The sequence below is a fragment of the Haliotis cracherodii genome, unplaced genomic scaffold (genome assembly GCF_022045235.1).
Source record: "Haliotis cracherodii isolate W230 unplaced genomic scaffold, xgHalCrac1.p SCAF_5, whole genome shotgun sequence".
NCBI lineage: Eukaryota > Metazoa > Mollusca > Gastropoda > Lepetellida > Haliotidae > Haliotis > Haliotis cracherodii.
The window spans coordinates 37,840,387-37,863,330 of record NW_027266308.1 but is presented as its reverse complement, the minus strand read 5'-3'; the positions used below and the strand labels follow the sequence as shown (position 1 = coordinate 37,863,330).

Genomic DNA, 22,944 nt, shown 5'->3' with positions numbered 1-22,944 from the left:
ACTACCCATGGATCATTTCCGTATGTGAACTGCAAACACTGCCTCTAACTACCCATGGATCATTTCCGTATGTGAACTGCAAACACTGCCTCTAACTACCCATGGATCATTTCCGTATGTGAACTGCAAACACTGCCTCTAACTACCAATGGACCATCTCCTTATGTGAACTGAAACACTGCCTCTAACTACCAATGGACCATCTCCTTATGTGAACTGAAACACTGCCTCTAACTACCCATGGATCATTTCCGTATGTGAACTGCAAACACTGCCTCTAACTACCCATGGATCATTTCCGTATGTGAACTGCAAACACTGCCTCTAACTACCCATGGATCATTTCCGTATGTGAACTGCAAACACTGCCTCTAACTACCCATGGATCATTTCCGTATGTGAACTGCAAACACTGCCTCTAACTACCCATGGATCATTTCCGTATGTGAACTGCAAACACTGCCTCTAACTACCCATGGATCATTTCCGTATGTGAACTGCAAACACTGCCTCTAACTACCCATGGATCATTTCCGTATGTGAACTGCAAACACTGCCTCTAACTACCCATGGATCATTTCCGTATGTGAACTGCAAACACTGCCTCTTACTACCCATGGATCATTTCCGTATGTGAACTGCAAACACTGCCTCTAACTACCCATGGATCATTTCCGTATGTGAACTGCAAACACTGCCTCTAACTACCCATGGATCATTTCCGTATGTGAACTGCAAACACTGCCTCTAACTACCAATGGACCATCTCCTTATGTGAACTGAAACACTGCCTCTAACTACCAATGGACCATCTCCGTATGAGAACTGCAAACACTGCCTCTAACTACTCATGGATCATTTCCGTATGTGAACTGCAAACACTGCCTCTAACTACCCATGGATCATTTCCGTATGTGAACTGCAAACACTGCCTCTAACTACCCATGGATCATTTCCGTATGTGAACTGCAAACACTGCCTCTAACTACCCATGGATCATTTCCGTATGTGAACTGCAAACACTGCCTGCAACTCCTCATGGACAATGGACCCATGGCCAGGTGGATAGAGCACCTGCCCAGAGAGACGAAGGTCTGGGTTTGATCCACAGGTGTGTCATACCAAATGACAATAAAATGTGGTATCGGTGTCAGTATACTGTGTTTGAGTGGAGTTTACATTTTAAATGCTCAACTGGCAAAATAGCATAAAGAACAGAGCATTTAGGTAAGACCAATCACATTTCTTCATTTACAGATTATTTTACACCTTATTTCCCCATGCAGAAGGAAAGAAATGTGTTAGAAGATTAATACAAATGTAATTGTCCATGTAAGTGAATGTAATGATATAGATGTTTGGGTGAATGTTGTTTTCTGCCACAGGTACCAACTATAACATGGTGATTTATAAATAACCGAGACTGGCCCTGGAAACTGGTGGTCGACATCATGAGCAACAATTCACATCTTTGGGGCATGATGACACATCCTGTCCTCATCTTGGTCAGCTATTACTAGCATGTGGTGATGGGAATGTTTGTTTGTTTAACATGCACTCAGCAATATTCAAGCTATATGATAACGATATGTAAACAATCACACCTCCATGGTTTAGTTAGTAGAGTGTCAGCACACAGAGCGGAAGGTCCGGGTTTGATCCCCGGCCGCGTCATACCAAAAGATGTTAAAAGATGGTACTTGTTGTTACCCTGTCTGGCGCTCGGCATTAAGGGGCTAAAACAAGGACTGGTCGGCTCATAGTCAGAACACTGTGTCTGAGTGGAGTGTTCATGTTAAACTGTGACATGGTATCTCAGTGGGCTTGCACTATAAATCGGCATCAGTCCGGACTAGTACAAGAAGCCCCCTGCCCCCCTTCCCTACAACACACACACACACACACACACACACACACACACACACACACACACACACACACACACACACACACACACACACACACACACACACACACACTGACACACACACACACACACTGACACACACACACACACTAACACACTAACACACTAACTAACACACTAACACACACACACACACACAAGCAATAATCTTGGACGCGCCGTTAAACCCCATTTCACCTCACCTCATTACTCCTACAGACTACGTCCATGAAGGTGTCTCAGCCTACACTTTACTTTACCTGTCCTAGGTAGTCAACCAGGACTTCGATGTCCTGTTCACAACTATCAGATTCCACAGTGTACAATGCAGCACATACTGGACCCTCCCTCTCACAACTGACTTCATCCTCTCAGATTTCTATTAAGTACTTAAAGTTCTATTTTCATCACCAAAGGTTAGAGAGATAAGGGGTCTACAATGAGATATTGGGGAGGGGGCAGTATTTTTGTACTAAAAACATAATCTGTTCCTGACAATGCTGAAAGAAAATGTCCTCCAGTTCTACAACAAATACATTATTTGTTCACTCGACATATTTAATCACTCTGGATGTTCTGGAAAATAATGGGCCATGGATCAAAAGAAAATCTTTGGCTTGTATGTTTTACATTGCAGACTGAGAATTTATTCTGTCTCAAACTAAAACCGTACCTCAACCTGAATATTAACTGGTCAGTCCTTAGGGTAATACTTAGGGGTGGTCGGGTAGCCTAGTGGTTAAAGCGTTCGCTCGTCACGCCGAAAACCCGGGTTCGATTCCCGACATGGGTACAATGTGTGAAGCCCATTTCTGGTTTCCACCACTGTGATATTGCTGGAATATTACTAAAAGCGGCGCAAAACCATACTCACTCAATCTAAGGTAATACTTACAGTTGGAGTGACAGTCGCTGACTTTCGAGGCATCGAGTGGATTGTGAAAGTAGTAAGCTGTCTTGCCAATCACCTCATTTGGTTCGTAGCCAATCAGTGTGATGATTCTGTGACAGAAATGTTTCTAATTTGAATACGTCCAGCAGAATCAAACCTGTTAATGCAATCAAACAACAAACATTCCCGTGATTATTCTATCCCCAAATTATCTGTGGGAGTTCAGTTCCACAACCAACTGTTCCTAAATTTCCTGAAACTGTCTGATACATAAATTTCATCTCTTCACTGCAATTTTCCTTCAGACCAAAAACTGATTCCTTAACAGCAAAATCAATTTTTGGACTGTTTTACATGTTTCCTAGATTGTTCCTTGATATACAGAAAAGTTTAACAGAAGCAGAATAAGGAACTTTTCCCACTTCAGTTCAGAACTCAATTCCACATCCAAAACACTGGGGATCTAGAGAAGGTCTTTTGATGTGTAGACCACCTATTTTAGACACCCTACTATCCACCAGTATTAACCCCTGATCTTGTCAACTTCATGACTTCAGTCACGCACACCCCTTTTTTCAAAATACTAGACCCCTCTCCAAAAATGTCCTTCCCACCAAGAAACAAAAATGGTCACAAAGTTTCCATGAAATCATCCTTGGACACCTTTAGATATTCCACAAAGTGTGCAGCACTGTTCATAGCAACCACCATCATGTGTATATATAATTCATTTAGGTTCCAACATCGGTGGTTCTGTTAGGAGCCAAAGCATGACAATGTCTTGACAGCCTGAGAAACATGCTGATATGCAGGAAGCAAGGTTTTTGTTTTATGCCCTTGTGGTTTAACTTCTATAACAACCTGTCAGGTTTTGTGCTGTCTGTATTTATTTATACCCACACTGTTACCTCATCAAAGTACAAACAGAAATGTGCCTCAGTCATTAGAATATGCCGTGGACTTGTATTGCTGATGCTAGAAACCACACATGAATATACTCATGTGTTCTGGCAATAAGCCTCAGGGTCTGGTTACATCCTTTTTTAAACTAATTTACTGCCGTAGCCACGGAATGTTACATCTATTGTGATCGTCGGAAAAGTAAATGTAGGGATCTATTGTGAGGATGTCTGCTTGTTTAGCCTCATCCCTGATGAATGTTATTACTTGATGTCATCTGTTATCTCACTGAACACTCCACACACGACCCTGCACTGTGACAGAGTTTACATAAACATCCACCGGTCTGGTCTACCTGAGCACTCCAAATTTCCATGCATTTCTGTCATACAGGCACATTTTACTGTAGGCTATTTTATAAGAATAGAAACAGGGTTGTTACACACCATACATTTCATAGCTGGTTTCTGTGGGTCATCCGCACGCACGCGATCGGGTGGGCAGGCTTGCTGACTTGGTTGATGCATGTCATCGTATCCCAATTGCGTGGATCGATGCTCATGATGTCATTAACTGGATTGTCTGCTCCGACGCACGCACTCACGCACCGCACCACCACACCACCGCCCCCACGCACACAATTATGCAACCAGCCACACACGCCAATCAAGACATAGCACTAACTACAAAATATAAGAACAGACATTTCTCACATAAGGGCATATCTGACTATCTGACTATCATGATGCTTGTTGCTGAGTAAGCACTTTCCAGCAAAACTGACAAGATTATGTTTTTACACTGATATATCTCTAACAACATGACGACAAAGACGTGGTTCATGTACCATCATTGTTTGGTTGTTGTTTAACGCCCTGTAAATAATAGAGTCTGGAGCAGACAATCCAGTTATTGACATCATGAGCATCAATCCACGCAATTGGGATACAATGACATGCATCAACCAAGTCAGCAAGTCTGACCACCCGATCCCGTTGACTCTCACGACAAGCATGGGTTGCTGAAGACCAATTCTAACCCGGATCTCTTGGGCCCAATATACCATCAAGCATCATCATGTTCACCTGTTGTGGACAGGTGCTCCCACAGGGATTCTGATCACCTGAGGACCGCCTCCGTGGTCTTGTGACAGAGCGGAAGGTCCGGGGTTTGATCCCCGGCAGCGTCAAACCAAAAGACGCTAAAAGATGGTACTTGTTGTTAGCCTGTCTGGCGATCAGCATTAAGGGGCTAAAATAAGGACTGGTCTGCTCGGAGTCAGTATACTGTGTCTGAGTGGGGTATTCATGTTAAACTGTGGCATGGTATCTCAGTGGGCTAGCACTATAAATCAGCTTCAGTCCGGACTAGTACAAGCAGCCACACACACACACACACGTGCATGCACGTCGCTATATAAGTGTAATAATCTTGGACGCGACGTTAAACCCAATTTCACCTCACCTCACCTCCTCACCTGGGACTACTCCTGCACCATGTGTGTCTTGAAGGTGTTATTTGTTGAGAGATTAAGACTGAGAGATTACAGTAAGGACACTAAAGAGAGACACCGGAACCAGGCGTGACCCTCTGGTACCCGATCTCATGTATACTATTTTAGGCCACCAGACAGATAAACAAGGGGTTGATAGTGTGAGCACCAACTGTGGTATCATGCAACTATTCATATTCTGCAAACAACCAATCATGCTTAGTTAACCTGTCAGATGATATAGGCTTTCGTATCCCATAAGCCATGTGAGGTATATCTTTGTGCTAAGTCATGTTTATCAACAAAATTGATTTTCATTTAACAGGGAAAATTTGAACATACTTTAACTCCAGGACCACAGGGAATTTTACACTTCCAGTTTGACACATTTGGTTGATAAATAAAGTAAGGGTTTGCCAGGACTGGGAGCTGTTGTATGAAACAGCTTAGCGCTACGACACAACCAGGGATTCGACACACTGAGTTCGAGACAGACAGGGTTTGACTGTTCCATAATAGTATAAGGGTAACGCTATTTTTCAGGGCATTATCATTTGCAGAAGCCTGAGGTCTTCCATTAACTGCCCGACAAAGGAGGGCAGTTGAAAACACCGAGGGCTTCTGCAAATGATAAAGCCCTTAAAAATAGCGTTGCCTTTATTATAACTAAAATGGATGGGATTTGTTATCAAATAAAAAGGAACAACAATATCGGTTTTGAAACATTTACTGCAATCAACACAAATGTCACTGACCCACTTTTACAAATATAGAAACGTCATAGAACAAACCAGATGATGTCACTATTGAACGTGACGCCACCTATCCCTATCCTATGACATCACCTAACAATGGGCGTGATAATAGCTCGTCGTCAAGTAATATGAGGGCATTATCAAGTTACAGTGGCCCGCTCATTTCTGATAACATGCGGGCAGTTTAATGATAATTCTATCCATTTAAGCTACAGTACCAAGTATATCATGCATGCTGGACATAACAACCAACCAATGAAGATCAGGTAGTTATAGTGTCTGATCTGTCTGATTGTGTTTCATTTTCCACCAGACATGCATTGTTTTTCAGGTAAAACTTCTGCCTGAAACCCCTGCCTCAAACTTTTGAAAAATCATAACCCCTGGCTAGAAAAATCAATTATGTTGGTTAGGGTTAGGGTTAGGGTTAGGGTTAGGGTTAGGGTTAGGGTTAGGGGTAGGGTTAGGGTTAGGGTAAGGTTGCCCTAACCCAGGCAAAATTTGAAAAAAGGGTTACGGGTGGAAATCTGTCTGTTTTTCATGAATTAACCAGGGCTAGGACGGGTAACTTGGGTACTCGGGTCGAATGGGTCCTGAGTAGGACCCGGGTACCCACAGGACTACCCAGACCCGTGGTTAGAGAAGTGGATATTTATATCAAGGCGATCATGTGATATATTGTTCAATGATAATAACAAAAAACTCCATGGTTACACTGCAAGTTGTTTATGTTTGCAATTCTTTCTGACCATGCACACATTCCTTCTGGCTTTAATATGATTGAGTGAACGAAAGATCAAGCCTCAGTAACCATCAGTGTATACATGAGCAGAACGTGTTGTACATGTATCTTCATAGTTTGTGCCAGGGCCATAGCAGGTACCAAGGTAGGGTCGGGTACCCGGGTAGTAAATTTGGACTCGTCCAACCCCTACTGTCAACCACTATAGTAGTTTGCATGACCCCTCCTGGAGTATTTATCAATGAACAGACATAAAACAAACACAGCAAGGCTGTCCCAGGTCACACAGAACACCATGCAGGAAGAGAGAAGCAAGTGCAGGCGTACCTGGGATCACAATATGTAAACTTCATCCCAAGGTCATGTCTGCTCATGAACATGTTCCCTCCCATCCTAATCTCCAGGAGGGCGCTTGTCTGCAGGGGCTGACACATGCACACAAGGCCTTCAATGGCATAGCCGCATGCCTTTCTGGAGGCTCGTAATCTCAGGCGGCCTGTCCAGTGTACAAGCTGCGGAACAAAATATACAGTTTGTAGGTAATTCACATAATACACTGTACATCAAATACAGATGTCAAACACAAACAGAAATATGTAAACAGTATATAGATATTTCAAATTATGACCAAAAATAATTAATAAAGAGCTAACATAGAAAGGCAATAAATAGTTTATAGATGTGTCAAATTATGCCCAGTGCATTAAAGATAATTAACAAAGAGCAAAAGAACAAACTTATAGTTTACAGATATTTCAAATTATGCCCTCTGTATCAAAGATAATTAATAAAGAGCAAACAGACAAGAAATAAATAATTCATACACATATATATCATATTTCTATGACAAATAGAACAAAGAGACTTTGGTCCAGATTGAGCATACCTGCATTGAGACCTGTATTGACATCCTACATAAAGGGCTTATCTTGACAAGTTTCATACTTATTGATACACAAAACCAAAGCCAACTCAGGGAGCCAACAGCATACATTTCGACCGCAGGAAGTCAATAAATCAATTTACTGGAGAACCTTCCCACATAGTTACATTTAACATTCTCACATTCGGTATGTTTCTGTTTCAATACATAAGAGTTTTTACTGCCACCTGTGTGTCTTTGAAGCAAAGAAGGAATAACCCTGATACCTACGGGAGTGTGCGAGTGAGTGCCGGTATGAGCAGGAGAGAATACTAGTCTGGTTACACTGAGCGCCCCTGGCAGGGCAGAGGTTAACTACATGAGGAAGAGGGCATCAGCTACACCACACACTCCATCAAGCCAGTTACGCAACCTGGAATGTGGTTGTGTGTGTGTGTGTGTGTGTTTAATTACCAAACAAACCTTCTCATCTTTCATGGGCATAAACATGTATAACTAGATTGTGCTCCTTCCATATGTACAAAGAAGTGCCTTGAAGCAGTCTCATGGTAAAGGCCGGAACTAGCAGTGTGTCTTGTGTGTGTTGATGAGTAGTGGATATACATGAATATGTCAAGGGAATTTGTGATGAGTAGTGGATATACGTGAATATGTCAAGGGAATTTGTGATGAGTAGTGGATATACGTGAATATGTCAAGGGAATTTGTGATGAGTAGTGGATATACGTGAATATGTCAAGGGAATTTGTGATGAGTAGTGGATATACGTGAATATGTCAAGGGAATTTGTGATGAGTAGTGGATATACGTGAATATGTCAAGGGAATTTGTGATGAGTAGTGGATATACGTGAATATGTCAAGGGAATTTGTGATGAGTAGTGGATATACGTGAATATGTCAAGGGAATTTGTGATGAGTAGTGGATATACGTGAATATGTCAAGGGAATTTGTGATGAGTAGTGGATATACGTGAATATGTCAAGGGAATTTGTGATGAGTAGTGGATATACATGAATATGTCAAGGGAATTTGTGATGAGTAGTGGATATACGTGAATATGTCAAGGGAATTTGTGATGAGTAGTGGATGTACATGAATATGTCAAGGGAATTTGTGATGAGTAGTGGATGTACATGTATATATCAAGGGAATATGTGTGATAGCGTGTCTTGTGTGTGTTGATGCCTCTCCCCTAGGCAAGGAAGTTAACTGACTTTAAAAGTCCAGTTTCCACCCTTGCCAAACTAGGCTGGAATTACTGGGCTCGATCGTTGCGCCACCATTGGCTATTACCAATTATATCCGTTCTAAGCTTCTCCTGTTGACCAATCAGATTCCACCTCTCGCATCACTTGCGTTTGCTTCACACAAAATGGTGGTGCCCAGTCAGGACCATCTGATCGATAATCAAGATCTATATTGTGATTAAACGGGTCTTACATCGCGAAATCCATCAAATCACGTGAGCACCTTGATTAAAAACATGAAAGGATTTAGAAATTATCTGCTGATAACGAATTTGCGATGCACATGTTTTGCAAATCCTGCAATCGATCGAAATCTGCACGACAGTTTACGAACCAGATTTTGATTTCTGTGCGCGATTTTGATTGGACTATGCATAGACTCGTTAGTCCAGCCAAAATGTAACTCCATAATACCAGCCTAGTTCGGCAAGGGTTGAAACTGGACTTTTATAGTCAGTTAACCCTTTCGCCCCGACTGCCCGATTTATCGGGCAGCAAAAACCGTGTCCCAGTACCCGGCTGCCCGAAAAATCGGGCGAGAACAGTCCAAGCCCCACACCCGGCTGCCCGATAAATCGGGCGGCGCGAGCGTGTTTACAAAATCGCTCTTTCTACTTCCTTTCTCGTGTGTAATCTCGTTCTAAATATGGAAACGAGATCTACACGTGATTGACACGTCATTCTATGGAATTTCCCCGTCTTTTTGGCGCGAAAATCGCGGATGTCACCTGTTTTCGCGACAGGTATTTTTCTCGCTTGAATCGTAAATCAAGCGTAATGGCGGCCAACTACGATTCGGATAGCGATCAGATGATTAACAACGACTCTATCGGGAATAATAATGTGTTTGAATTGAATAATTTAAGCGAAGGGGAGAGGGAATTTCGCGAATATTTTGGTGAAGATTTTGACGGTTTCGACGAGGTGTCCCCCCCGCCAACTTTCAAGAATGGGAGTGGCAGAGGGACCACAACAGTGGAGACATGAGGGATTTTGAAGAGGCGACCGGACTCAAGAATATATATATATTGACACGTACGGTGAGTGAAGAGTCATGCTATTGATTTTTTCCAACTGTTTTACAATGATTCTGTGTTTGAACAGATTATCAGTGCGACGAATGAGAATGCAGCCTCCACGTGAACGAGCGATCACAACAACAACAAAGGTGAGTGGCATGACGTATTTGTTTCTTTTTTTTAAATTTATTTTTCTGATCGCAATCCGAATTGTAGTTTGCCGGTTTGTCGTATGTCCTTATATTTCGCTCAATTTGAATAAAATTTATTTCTATAATCATGTTTGTTCTCTTGTTTTTTACATCTTAATTTAAATTTTAGTAACTGTATAAATTATTTATTTATTAATTGATTTAATAAAGTACTGATAATTTATTATGCAGTTGTAAATAGCAGTGTATTGTAAATATGTTATCACAACTTTTATATTTGCAGAACTTGAATTTACGATCTTTCTGTCCTTTTACAATCTTTCCCTCTTCAGATCAATCTGTGATATCTTCCCTGTGATGTCATTCTTATAGTAGCTGTGGTTCAATGTTCATGTAATGTGATAAATTACTTTTTAAAAACTTAAATACTGAATTTTTGTTTCAAATCCTGAAAAAGAACAAAATAAATCAAATATTTGTTTTTACCTGTGTTAACGAGTTTACCTGCGTTAACAAGTTTACCTGTGTTAACGAGTTTACCTAAGAGGCTGTAGGTGTATCATAAGTAATATGTGACATCAGTATAGAAAACAAAGTCAGTACCAAGAGTTGTAAACTTGTTTATTTGTTTACAGATGTGCATGAAGAGAATTTACCTGTAACACCTGCGATTACCTGTGCCGTCCAAGATGACAAGACCACTGTGTTATGTTTACCTTGTATCTGTGATTTAGTTTTGTGATTTTTAATACAATTTGAGCCAAAATTCATTGTCTGTTTTCATTTTTTCAGTGTTTTCAAGTTTTATTTCACTTGTAAACACCTGTAATTAGATAATGACAAAGGTTAGAGACAATAACAACAAAGAATATTAAAGTATACTTAATCCTCTTTACAATGGTATATGATCAATGTATATTAAAAGCAAGTTTCTGGTCGAAAAAGTGCATTAAAAATGATGGTGTGATTTTCCAATAATACTGCCAGGGAGGCCAGTGTACAGGCCTTGTCAGTGTCAGGGACTGCAGGGTTTCAAGGGACATAACTCTGGGGCAGCCAGTGATGAAAGAGTTAACTCCTTTGCCTCAGGAAGATGGTGTTGATGAGTAGTGGATACACATGTATATATCAAGGCAATATGTGTGATAGTGTGTCTTGTGTGTGTTGATGAGTAGAGGATATACATGTATATATCAAGGGAATATGTGAGATAGTGTGTCTTATGTGTGTTGATGAGTAGTGGATATACATGTATATATCAAGGGAATATGTGAGATAGCGTGTCTTGTGTGTGTTGATGAGTAGTGGATATAGATGTATATATCAAGGCAATATGTGAGATAGTGTGTCTTATGTGTGTTGATGAGTAGTGGATACACATGGATATATCAAGGGAATATGTGTGATAGTGTGTCTTGTGTGTGTTGATGAGTAGTGGATATACATGTATATATCAAGGCAATATGTGTGATAGTGTGTCTTTTGTGTTGATGAGTAGTGGATATATATGTATATAGCAAGGGAATATGTGTGATAGTGTGTCTTTTGTGTTGATGAGAAGTGGATATATATGTATATAGCAAGGGAATATGTGTGATGGAGTGTCTTGTATGTGCTGATGAGTAGTGGATATACATGTATATATCAAGGGAATATGTGAGATAGTGTGTCTTGTGTGTTGATGTGTATTGGATGTCAGGCAGAATGTATGACTATTTATTTTGTCACAGTGCTTCCAATGCTATACACACAGAGCAGCATACTTACCACGAAGCCTGTCTGACGACTCCTCACATCATTTTTACCAAACTGAAACTTCATCCGTATGAGGAAAGAGCATTTCTGCTCTGACTGGAGAATGTCCTTGACATTTGCCGACGCTGAATTGTCAGGAAAATGAACGAGTTAAAATACATCCCATTGTTATTGTGATTCTGCACATTTACTGATATTTGAAGACTTCTAACTGCGTATGATCATTTCCAAATTAAAATAAGAGGTATCTATAATCTACAATTTGACTACCTCAAATTTCAAAGCTCAATAGGATTTTCTTCTATTATAAAACTGACTTTGAATTTTGAATTCTCATTATTTTGTGAGGCAAATGTCCACATGATGAAATATATGTACACTACAGATCAAACTTCATGCCTTTTCTTACCATCAGCTGTAGGGGTGGGTACAGAGACGGTAAACTGCTTCGACAGCTCTCCCACATCTTCTGGGTGGATGATGTGGATCAGAGACGTTCCCAGGAGGTTTTCCTGGAGCAAATAAATGTGTATACCAACATTATACACATAGTTGTAAAACAAATAGCATTAATCACATTACAATTATCACTATAACAAAACATAGTGACATGTGTCCTGGGTACAGAACACAGATCACTAATCAGGTGAAGTTGAGCAATGTTGGTGGCAGAGAGTAGGTGGATGGGTGTCTGTGTTCGTTAGTTTGACTTCTGATAGTTCCTAGAGCTTCTGTCGTGGCTTGCACTGAAGCACAGTACACATGTGGTGCCTTCTTAAGCAAGTGCTAGACATTGATTAAACTATGCCTGTGTTCACTCAGCAGTGAATGGGTACCTGGTAGGATGAGATGGTATAATTTGGTCTGTATACTCCCATGCTTCGGATTTCTCTCTAAGTGCATAAATTTCCACCAAATTTCAGTCAGAAAACCCAACCGGCAACATTGACAAAGCTTCCAGACCAGATAAAATGTTGCCAGTCCAGAATGTTCAAGGCTTGCTAAAAAAAGTTACAAATGGGTAAACGTTAGTACTATTTTATGTTCGTTCTCAGAAAGTAACAATAAACTGGTGGATTGTCAACTAACTTACTTTAACTTCCAACCATCAGGAGTGCAACTTTGCAAAACTGACCATCAGTCAGCAAAATAGACCAACTCGGACTGTTGGGCAGGCAGGTATATTAAACATTGGCTCTCTGTCAACCTCCAGTTCATAAACACTGCACAAAACTGTTGTGTATGTGTTACACCATATGTCCTTACACCGAAACGTAGATTCATAAATCCTCATTTGACAGTACACACTCACCTGTTTGAGACCCAGGTGATGTTCTATAGTGTCAGACAAATACAGAATCCTGTACACTCTCACCTGTTTGAGACCCAGGTGTTGCTCTATAGTGTCAGACACATACAGAATCCTGTACACTCACCTGTTTGAGACCCAGGTGTTGCGCTATCGTGTCAGACACATACAGAATCCTGTACACTCACCTGTTTGAGACCCAGGTGTTGCTCTATAGTGTCAGACACATACAGAATCCTGTACACTCACCTGTTTGAGACCCAGGTGTTGTTCTATAGTGTCGGACACACTCACCTGTTTGAGACCAAGGTGTTGTTCTATAGTGTCGGACACATACAGAATCCTGTACACTCACCTGTTTGAGACCCAGGTGTTGCTCTATAGTGTCAGACACATACAGAATCATGTACACTCACCTGTTTGAGACCCAGATGTTGCTCTATAGTGTCAGACACATACAGAATCCTGTACACTCACCTGTTTGAGACCCAGATGTTGCTCTATAGTGTCGGACACATACAGAATCCTGTACACACTCACCTGTTTCAGACCCAGGTGTTGTTCTATAGTGTCAGACACATACAGAATCCTGTACACTCACCTGTTTCAGACCCAGGTCTTGCTCTATAGTGTCAGACACATACAGAATCCTGTACACACTCACCTGTTTGAGACCCAGGTGTTGCTCTATAGTGTCAGACACACTCACCTGTTTGAGACCCAGGTGTTGTTCTATAGTGTCAGACACATACAGAATCCTGTACACTCACCTGTTTCAGACCCAGGTCTTGCTCTATAGTGTCAGACACATACAGAATCCTGTACACACTCACCTGTTTGAGACCCAGGTGTTGCTCTATAGTGTCAGACACACTCACCTGTTTGAGACCCAGGTGTTGCGCTATCGTGTCAGACACATACAGAATCCTGTACACACTCACCTGCTCGAGACCCAGGTGTTGCTCTATAGTGTCAGACACACTCACCTGTTTGAGACCCAGGTGTTGCGCTATAGTGTCAGACACATACAGAATCCTGTACACTCACCTGTTTGAGACCCAGATGCTGCTCTATAGTGTCGGACACATACAGAATCCTGTACACTCACCTGTTTGAGACCCAGGTGTTGTTCTATAGTGTCAGACACATACAGAATCCTGTACACTCACCTGTTTGAGACCCAGGTGTTGTTCTATAGTGTCAGACACACTCACCTGTTTGAGACCCAGGTGTTGCTCTCGTGTCGGACACATACAGAATCCTGTACACTCACCTGTTTGAGACCCAGGTGTTGTTCTATAGTGTCAGACACATACAGAACCCTGTACACTCACCTGTTTGAGACCCAGGTGCTGCTCTATAGTGTCAGACACATACAGAATCCTGTACACTCACCTGCTTGAGACCCAGGTGTTGTTCTATAGTGTCAGACACATACAGAATCCTGTACACTCACCTGTTTGAGACCCAGGTGTTGTTCTATAGTGTCAGACACATACAGAATCCTGTACACTCACCTGTTTGAGACCCAGGTGTTGTTCTATAGTGTCAGACACATACAGAATCCTGTACACTCACCTGTTTGAGACCCAGGTGTTGTTCTATAGTGTCAGACACATACAGAATCCTGTACACTCACCTGTTTGAGACCCAGGTGTTGTTCTATAGTGTCAGACACATACAGAATCCTGTACACTCACCTGTTTGAGACCCAGGTGTTGCTCTCGTGTCGGACACATACAGAATCCTGTACACTCACCTGTTTGAGACCCAGGTGTTGTTCTATAGTGTCAGACACATACAGAACCCTGTACACTCACCTGTTTGAGACCCAGGTGCTGCTCTATAGTGTCAGACACATACAGAATCCTGTACACTCACCTGCTTGAGACCCAGGTGTTGTTCTATAGTGTCAGACACATACAGAATCCTGTACACTCACCTGTTTGAGACCCAGATGCTGCTCTATAGTGTCGGACACATACAGAATCCTGTACACTCACCTGTTTGAGACCCAGGTGTTGTTCTATAGTGTCAGACACATACAGAATCCTGTACACTCACCTGTTTGAGACCCAGGTGTTGTTCTATAGTGTCAGACACACTCACCTGTTTGAGACCCAGGTGTTGCTCTCGTGTCGGACACATACAGAATCCTGTACACTCACCTGTTTGAGACCCAGGTGTTGTTCTATAGTGTCAGACACATACAGAACCCTGTACACTCACCTGTTTGAGACCCAGGTGCTGCTCTATAGTGTCAGACACATACAGAATCCTGTACACTCACCTGCTTGAGACCCAGGTGTTGTTCTATAGTGTCAGACACATACAGAATCCTGTACACTCACCTGTTTGAGACCCAGGTGTTGCTCTATAGTGTCAGACACATACAGAACCCTGTACACTCACCTGTTTGAGACCCAGGTGCTGCTCTATAGTGTCAGACACATACAGAATCCTGTACACTCACCTGCTTGAGACCCAGGTGTTGTTCTATAGTGTCAGACACATACAGAATCCTGTACACTCACCTGTTTGAGACCCAGATGCTGCTCTATAGTGTCGGACACATACAGAATCCTGTACACTCACCTGTTTGAGACCCAGGTGTTGTTCTATAGTGTCAGACACATACAGAATCCTGTACACTCACCTGTTTGAGACCCAGGTGTTGTTCTATAGTGTCAGACACATACAGAATCCTGTACACTCACCTGTTTGAGACCCAGGTGTTGTTCTATAGTGTCAGACACATACAGAACCCTGTACACTCACCTGTTTGAGACCCAGGTGCTGCTCTATAGTGTCAGACACATACAGAATCCTGTACACTCACCTGCTTGAGACCCAGGTGTTGTTCTATAGTGTCAGACACATACAGAATCCTGTACACTCACCTGTTTGAGACCCAGGTGTTGCTCTATAGTGTCAGACACATACAGAACCCTGTACACTCACCTGTTTGAGACCCAGGTGCTGCTCTATAGTGTCAGACACATACAGAATCCTGTACACTCACCTGTTTCAGACCCAGGTGTTGCTCTATAGTGTCAGACACATACAGAATCCTGTACACTCACCTGCTTGAGACCCAGGTGTTGTTCTATAGTGTCAGACACATACAGAATCCTGTACACTCACCTGTTTGAGACCCAGATGCTGCTCTATAGTGTCGGACACATACAGAATCCTGTACACTCACCTGTTTGAGACCCAGGTGTTGCTCTATAGTGTCAGACACATACAGAATCCTGTACACACTCACCTGTTTGAGACCCAGGTGTTGTTCTATAGTGTCAGACACATACAGAATCCTGTACACTCACCTGTTTGAGACCCAGGTGTTGCTCTATAGTGTCAGACACATACAGAATCCTGTACACTCACCTGTTTGAGACCCAGGTGTTGTTCTATAGTGTCAGACACATACAGAATCCTGTACACTCACCTGTTTGAGACCCAGGTGCTGCTCTATAGTGTCAGACACATACAGAATCCTGTACACTCACCTGTTTGAGACCCAGGTGTTGCTCTATAGTGTCGGACACATACAGTATCGTACAGTTCTTCTTGACGAACATGACAAAGCCTTGCAGTGTCTCCAGCATCAGCTTGCCTTCCTCCAACTGTGGCTGGGAAGATGGGGCACCTGGAACAAGGGACAATACTCTTTCAAAGAATGTTACTTAATTATTGTCACTTATTTTTCACCTGTTTGGAGGAGAGCTCTGGTATCTGGAACTTAAAACAAAACTGTGATGACAAAACAATTATCACAAACATTTATGACTGACAATCTGTGACTTCAGCCACTAGTCATTAAACTTTCCTGTATATTTAACCATGCTAAAATGAAATTGGAATTTAACTCCCTGTTTTAATCAGAGGTGGTTAAGGTGATTTGAAACCTCTGATTGACCAATCAGAACAGTAATTTCCAAATTCATGGTATATGTATAATTGTGTATATTCTACAACATACAGCTAGGAAATTCCATACATACTACACAAAAAATTATAGGGATCATGAATAGGTATTGGGGGTATTTCTATTAGTAAAGACTAGTGAGCACACAATTTCATAAAAATATGCCCCAAAAATTCATGATTCCTAATATTGATTGTTCAGTATAAATGTAGATATACTGATATACAGAAAATGATGCCAAGAGACAATCTATGCCAATGGACTCGGACATTTGGGGCACAGACTGGTAGTAAAGTGATGCTGGCATCCTCCCACAATCACAAAACAAGACAGTTGACGCTCATTCATCACAGTGCAAGGGAGCAAGACAAATTATTCATTGATGAAAGATATACAGCAGCTCGGAGACAGTGTAAGGGAGACTCGACACTGTGTGCCTTGATAAGGTCATTACCCGGAGACAGTAGGCTCCAAGTTTCATGTCAAATCACCAACTAAAGCAACTCAGACAACACACAAAATGGAGTTTGTCTGGAATCTCTAATTTGTGGTATCAGGAATCAAATGATAAAAAAAAGAATGAGTCAGCTTGGACAAGTATTTGTTATTAGTACAGTTTTTCTAAAAAGCGGAATTTGTTTCACAAGGATCATTACCTCCCCTAACAACAGTGTCCTACTTTACCCAGGGCCAATGTGAGTTAGTGAGTGAGTTTGGATTACTCTGCTTTGAACAGTATTTTGGTTATTTCACAGCATGTCAGCTACATGTTGGAGGAAAGACTGAAGCCATGTCTTGGATATTTACCACTTCGGTCATTTGTATGACAAACCTTGAAACATAATCAGGGTGAATCTGGGATTCGAACCCATGACCACAGGTTTCAGACATGCCTAAGGGAGGCAACTCTGCCAAGCAAACACCTGTGCCTCCTGGGCCACTATGAGCTGACTTTATGTGATGTACCAGGACTGTATTAAAAAGAAGGATCAGGGGAGACCTTTCTATCCCCTACACCTTCAATAATACTAACCCACAAGTCCTGTTTTTCATTTTTGTATTTAAAACTATGGAATAAAGATAAATCAGTTCTTTTGAGAGAATACTTATTTTGAGTCCCTTCTTGCTATCAGATTTATTTTAACCTTCTTATCAATATATTTTAGGAAAATTAAAGAATTTTTTCGGTCAAGGGGCCATTTTAAAATAAATTGATTGTTTTCTCTACCTGCACAATAGGACACACTTACCTTTTTTTGTGAACACCTGGTGTCTTCACTGATTTATTTTGAATCTTTCATATAACTGTTATCACTATTTTGCCTTTTACACCCAATGGAATCTGTTTTGGTAGATAATTTAGACTGATTGTTCCCTGGCGTTGATGATTTATATTCCTAATTGAACAATATGTACCCTGACAGTTTCTTCCATACTGAATCTTACATTATTGGCTTCAAATCCCATAAAACCTGAAACAAAATAGTATGGCATTAGCTGCAACAGTTCATGAAGTGAGGACCTGTTATGAAGTCAGTACTTGACACTGCCCACAGGGTGCCGTGTATGTCTGTGTACATGTCAATGCAAAGGACGCTGGGATTAAAAATGACACCAAGGTTGGGTAACATTTACACAAAGTGTTTGAAAGTACAACAAATTTGCATATTTGAGTTTGCACACTATCTCAGCACCAGGACCCTGTTCCTTAAAGCGATCTTAGCGCTACGATGATCGTAAGTCTAAGTTAAAGTGTGGGACTTACAGTCATCTTTTCAGGAATGGGGCCGAGGAGTACAATTCATCCTCAGTCACCACTATGTAGATCAGGTGGTCTGAGTGAGTGAGTGAGTGAGTGAGTGAGTGAGTGAGTAAATTAAAATTCAACGTCATATCAGCATTATTCCAGCCATAAAGTGAGGAGACCAAGTTTCTATAGACAGGTTTGTTCTTCATGGTTGCCCAGTCGTCGAAGGCGCACAATTTGCTGTAAAGAGTAGTGTCCCTTGAACACGCCAGAAACCAATGATTGTGGGTTCAAATCCCAGTTGTGACAGGTTGGGGCTACTACTATGTGAATGAAGGGGTCTTAGTCTTCTATATTTTTCATAGCTAGGGAATGTGGATCAGATGGTCACAATTGCTACCCAATACGACTATGGTCAGATTCATTTAATGCATCAAAAATTAAAGTTAGTGACCACCCCAAACCTAAAAGACCCAAGATTCCGGGGTAGAATAGGTCTTCAGCAACCAATGCTTGCCGTAAAAGGTGACTATGCTTGTCGTAAAAGGCGACTAACGGGATCAGGTGGTCAGGCTCCCTGCCTTGGTTGATGCATGTCATCGATCCCAATTGCGTGGATCGATGCTCGTGATATCAATCACTGGATTGTCTGGTCCAGACTCGATTATTTACAGACCACCAACCAACCAACCAACCAAACCTAAAATTCACCGTGACATAATTTGTGTAACCCTGCCTTAAATATTTAACAGACAAAGAATGTGGACCAACAATACCACAGCACAGCTGGGAGTTGAATAATAGCATTTAATTTTCTCATAACCTTAACTTCTCCAACTTGAAATGTGATCTGACTTGAAATCAATAGCAGGAAATGCCAAATAACGCCCATTTAAAATGAGATCAAGGTCACCCGGCAAAGGTTGTAAAGATCTCAAGTGTTGTTACACAAGACAACATGGTATTTTAAACGTAAATAAGCAGTGTTATGGATTCACTAAGCTAAAACACCTGCTGTTACATCATTTGACATTTCACTTTGGATGAGCAGTGTTTTGCATGCAAATATAAGATTATATGGAAAGAGAGCAAGAAGAATGTGGTGGCACGTGGTCCTGTGCACCGCGCACAGGTCACAAATGTGGTGAAGTTATGCAGCCTCGGCCGCGGAGAGTCCTGGGATGGGTGACTGCATTTCGGCAGTTTGGTTCCTGAGAGTTTCTAGCGTTTTGGTCCTGCCCCACACTGAAGCACGCGACTTTGGTCGCCCGGCAGTAAATAACTTTGTTCGCCACGTGCATCTGTTCACCCAGCAGTGAGTGGGTACCTGGTAGGATGAGATGGCAATTTGGCTGTTAACCTTCCAGTACCTCACAGGCAGCTTGGGTTGTCTACTCCCCAGGGAGCTGAGAATGATTGAGTGCACACAGATCTAGTGGCCGGGGTAATACTAGCGCTTTGAGCACGCCCCTGTGTGGTGTGGAAATATGCGCAATATAAATGGCCTGTTATTATTATTTAAGAATATGCGGTTAAAAACCCAATGAGATTTAACACGGAACCCAGTATGAAACACAATGAAGTCTCTAGTGCTAGACTACATTGTTTATTGGTGTTTTTTAGGTGATATATATCTTAAAAATCAATGAATCTGATAAAAACAAACTCAATCATGCCCAGATAAACATGTGTCGCTTTATTAATGAAAGATTTGATACAATAATTGACAGTAGTACTTGGAGGAGAGACTAAGCACAAGATTGAGTATTCATGTATATTCAGTAATAAGTTCAGCAAATATTATTAAAGTGTGACATTTAAAATTTGTATTGATTCTTTATATCAATGTACCAAATGTTTGTTCATTGAGGTCAGAAGGGAAAGGCGATAAATCGGTTTCTTGCTCTTACTAAAATACAGTATTTCAGATTCTTTGGCAATATTGTAGAAAAAAAGGCATTGCTTACAAGTGCTGTCTGCCACCAACATTAACCTTGTCATGTTTTTACCTGTTTTTTACCACCCTGGTTAATCACAAGGGACATCTGTTTAACAACTGCCTCAATTAGGTGTGCAACAATTGATTTGACTTTCATGAACGTTCCCAAGACAACCCTTAATCTCCAGCCTCAAGACTTGTAACATTAACTACAGAGTACAGCCAGACAGGGTGAGATGGCCATTGGCAGTTAAAGCTGAACCTTCCACAATATTATATAATATTGTTGATGTAAACGTTATCAGTTCTAATCCATCCAGTTCGGAAAATAAAAATAAATTTAAACTATTTTTGTTGCATTTCCTGACTGGAGTGAGTGAGTGAGTGAGTGAGTGAGTGAGTGAGTGAGTGAGTGAGTGAGTGAGTGAGTGTAGCGAGTAAGTATAGTTTTATGCCGCTTTTAACAATATTACAGCAATATCACAGCAGGGGGCACCAGAATTGGGCTTCATACATTGTATCCATGAGGGGAATCGAACCCGGGTCTTTGGCATGACGTGCAAACGCTTTAACCACTAGCCTACCCCACCACCTGCACTATAGTGTGATTTAACAGGCTACATACTCTTCCTGTTTATAATTACACAACTGTGCCACACAGAATTTGGTTACAACTAGCTGTCTCCTCATGCACTAAATTCCATGGAAAGTTGGTAGATTGTCAAACGTATTTAACCAAGACCCACAAAACCATCAGTATGAGAAGTCGTGTACAATCATGGGTAACTTTTGTAATTCAATTCAGAAGGAAAGTAAACACTGAGTCACCTTACATGTTATAAATAATTCTAATTTCACACCCTCTTGGGTGAGGCAGCTAAATTCATATTTGTCGTTCAACTTTTTCATTTTCTCACAAACAACAATGTGCAACAAGAAAACTCAAACAGCATCAACAGGATATCAAATTGGCAAAAACTCCTTGGCCTCCGTTGATGAAATCCTGAGCCTAATACAATTAGAAGTTTTGCCATTTTATATTTCGTTCAATGTGATACAACATGAAGCCATCCTCGTCTTTTCCGCTTTCCCAGCAAGTCATGTTAATCTCAACTGGAGCTTGGAGGGTGGGGAAGACAGACATCATTTTGATTGAATTTGTTTAATGTTTTATTCACATGTATTTGCGAAGTGAGAAGTCTAGTCTTTGATCTGCCCTGTGTACCTATGACATGTGACACTTGGTCTTCCCTCAGTAATCAATCTTTATTCTATACGAATATGAAGTAACACATTCTGCTATGCCTCATATAGTGACTTGTATAGATGGATATGTTAATGTGATCACAGTTGAAAAGTCATCATGGATTAGTGGCCATAAATTCATTTACAAATATATGATATGATATGATAACACACCTTCAGGGTATAACACACCATCAGGATATGAGAACACATCATCAGGGTATGATAACACACCATCAGGGCACGATAACACATCATCAGGTATGATAACACTCCATCAGATTCTGGTGCTTGGGACTTATGATTTAAACTTTTGATGTTATTACCGAATACCGTAGGTGCTTGGAACAAATTATGGCTACCTCCGTTAATTAAAATCCTTCTTTGGACAGAAATGATTAAAAATTACCTTCTTTGATACATTTGTCCATTGTATATCATATATGGGATTACTTTTAAAAATGTGAAGTTTTTAATTTGACTCAGTATAGTTGTGTCTTCTTGGGGCTTTATTTAAGCTAATATTATCTCATAACCCTCCTAATCTTTCAGTGTCAAAATTGGGGTTGTGACAAGGACTACTTGACTTTTTATTCTTAATTCTGAACACTTTTTGGGTTCAAATCCATATTTTAATTATTTCACTTCCATCATCCACGGTTTAGTTGTGCCAAATCCACCCAAATAGGTTGTCTAGTTTCTCATACAGACCCAGAAGCAAAATTTACAATTCTCTGGCAAGTACAGATTGGAAAATGAAGAGATGCAACAGGGGCATGTTTCTATTATATATAACGAGAAACCTAAAAATATTTTCATTTCAGAGAGTCCAAAGTGTTCCTCAACATGGATGTAATTTCAACTTTTTGACACAACCACTGGCTTTATGGGTAAGCGTGTGTAATCCACTTGTAATGCATCTATCATGTTGGACATAATCACCCCAGAATGAATGGCCATAGAGGAGGTGCTTCATCACTGCATCAACAAATCCATGGAGCCTTGACTCACTTGTGTACACTTTCAA

The 22,944-nt window shown here is 41.2% G+C and overlaps 1 protein-coding gene across 3 annotated transcripts in view; it reads right to left on the bottom strand.

The window, feature by feature from the left end:
* Positions 1–22,944, bottom strand: part of LOC139443407 (uncharacterized) — a 167,006-nt gene that overhangs the window by 15,731 nt on the left and 128,331 nt on the right. For all 3 annotated transcript variants that reach the window (XM_071224395.1, XM_071224396.1, XM_071224397.1), the window contains 5 exons: positions 16,568–16,707; positions 12,156–12,258; positions 11,759–11,871; positions 7,015–7,199; positions 2,802–2,908 (listed from right to left, as the gene is read on the bottom strand). In XM_071224395.1, the coding sequence (XP_071080496.1) occupies positions 2,802–2,908; positions 7,015–7,199; positions 11,759–11,871; positions 12,156–12,258; positions 16,568–16,707 (648 nt within the window). The remainder of the gene's footprint in view (positions 1–2,801; positions 2,909–7,014; positions 7,200–11,758; positions 11,872–12,155; positions 12,259–16,567; positions 16,708–22,944) is intronic.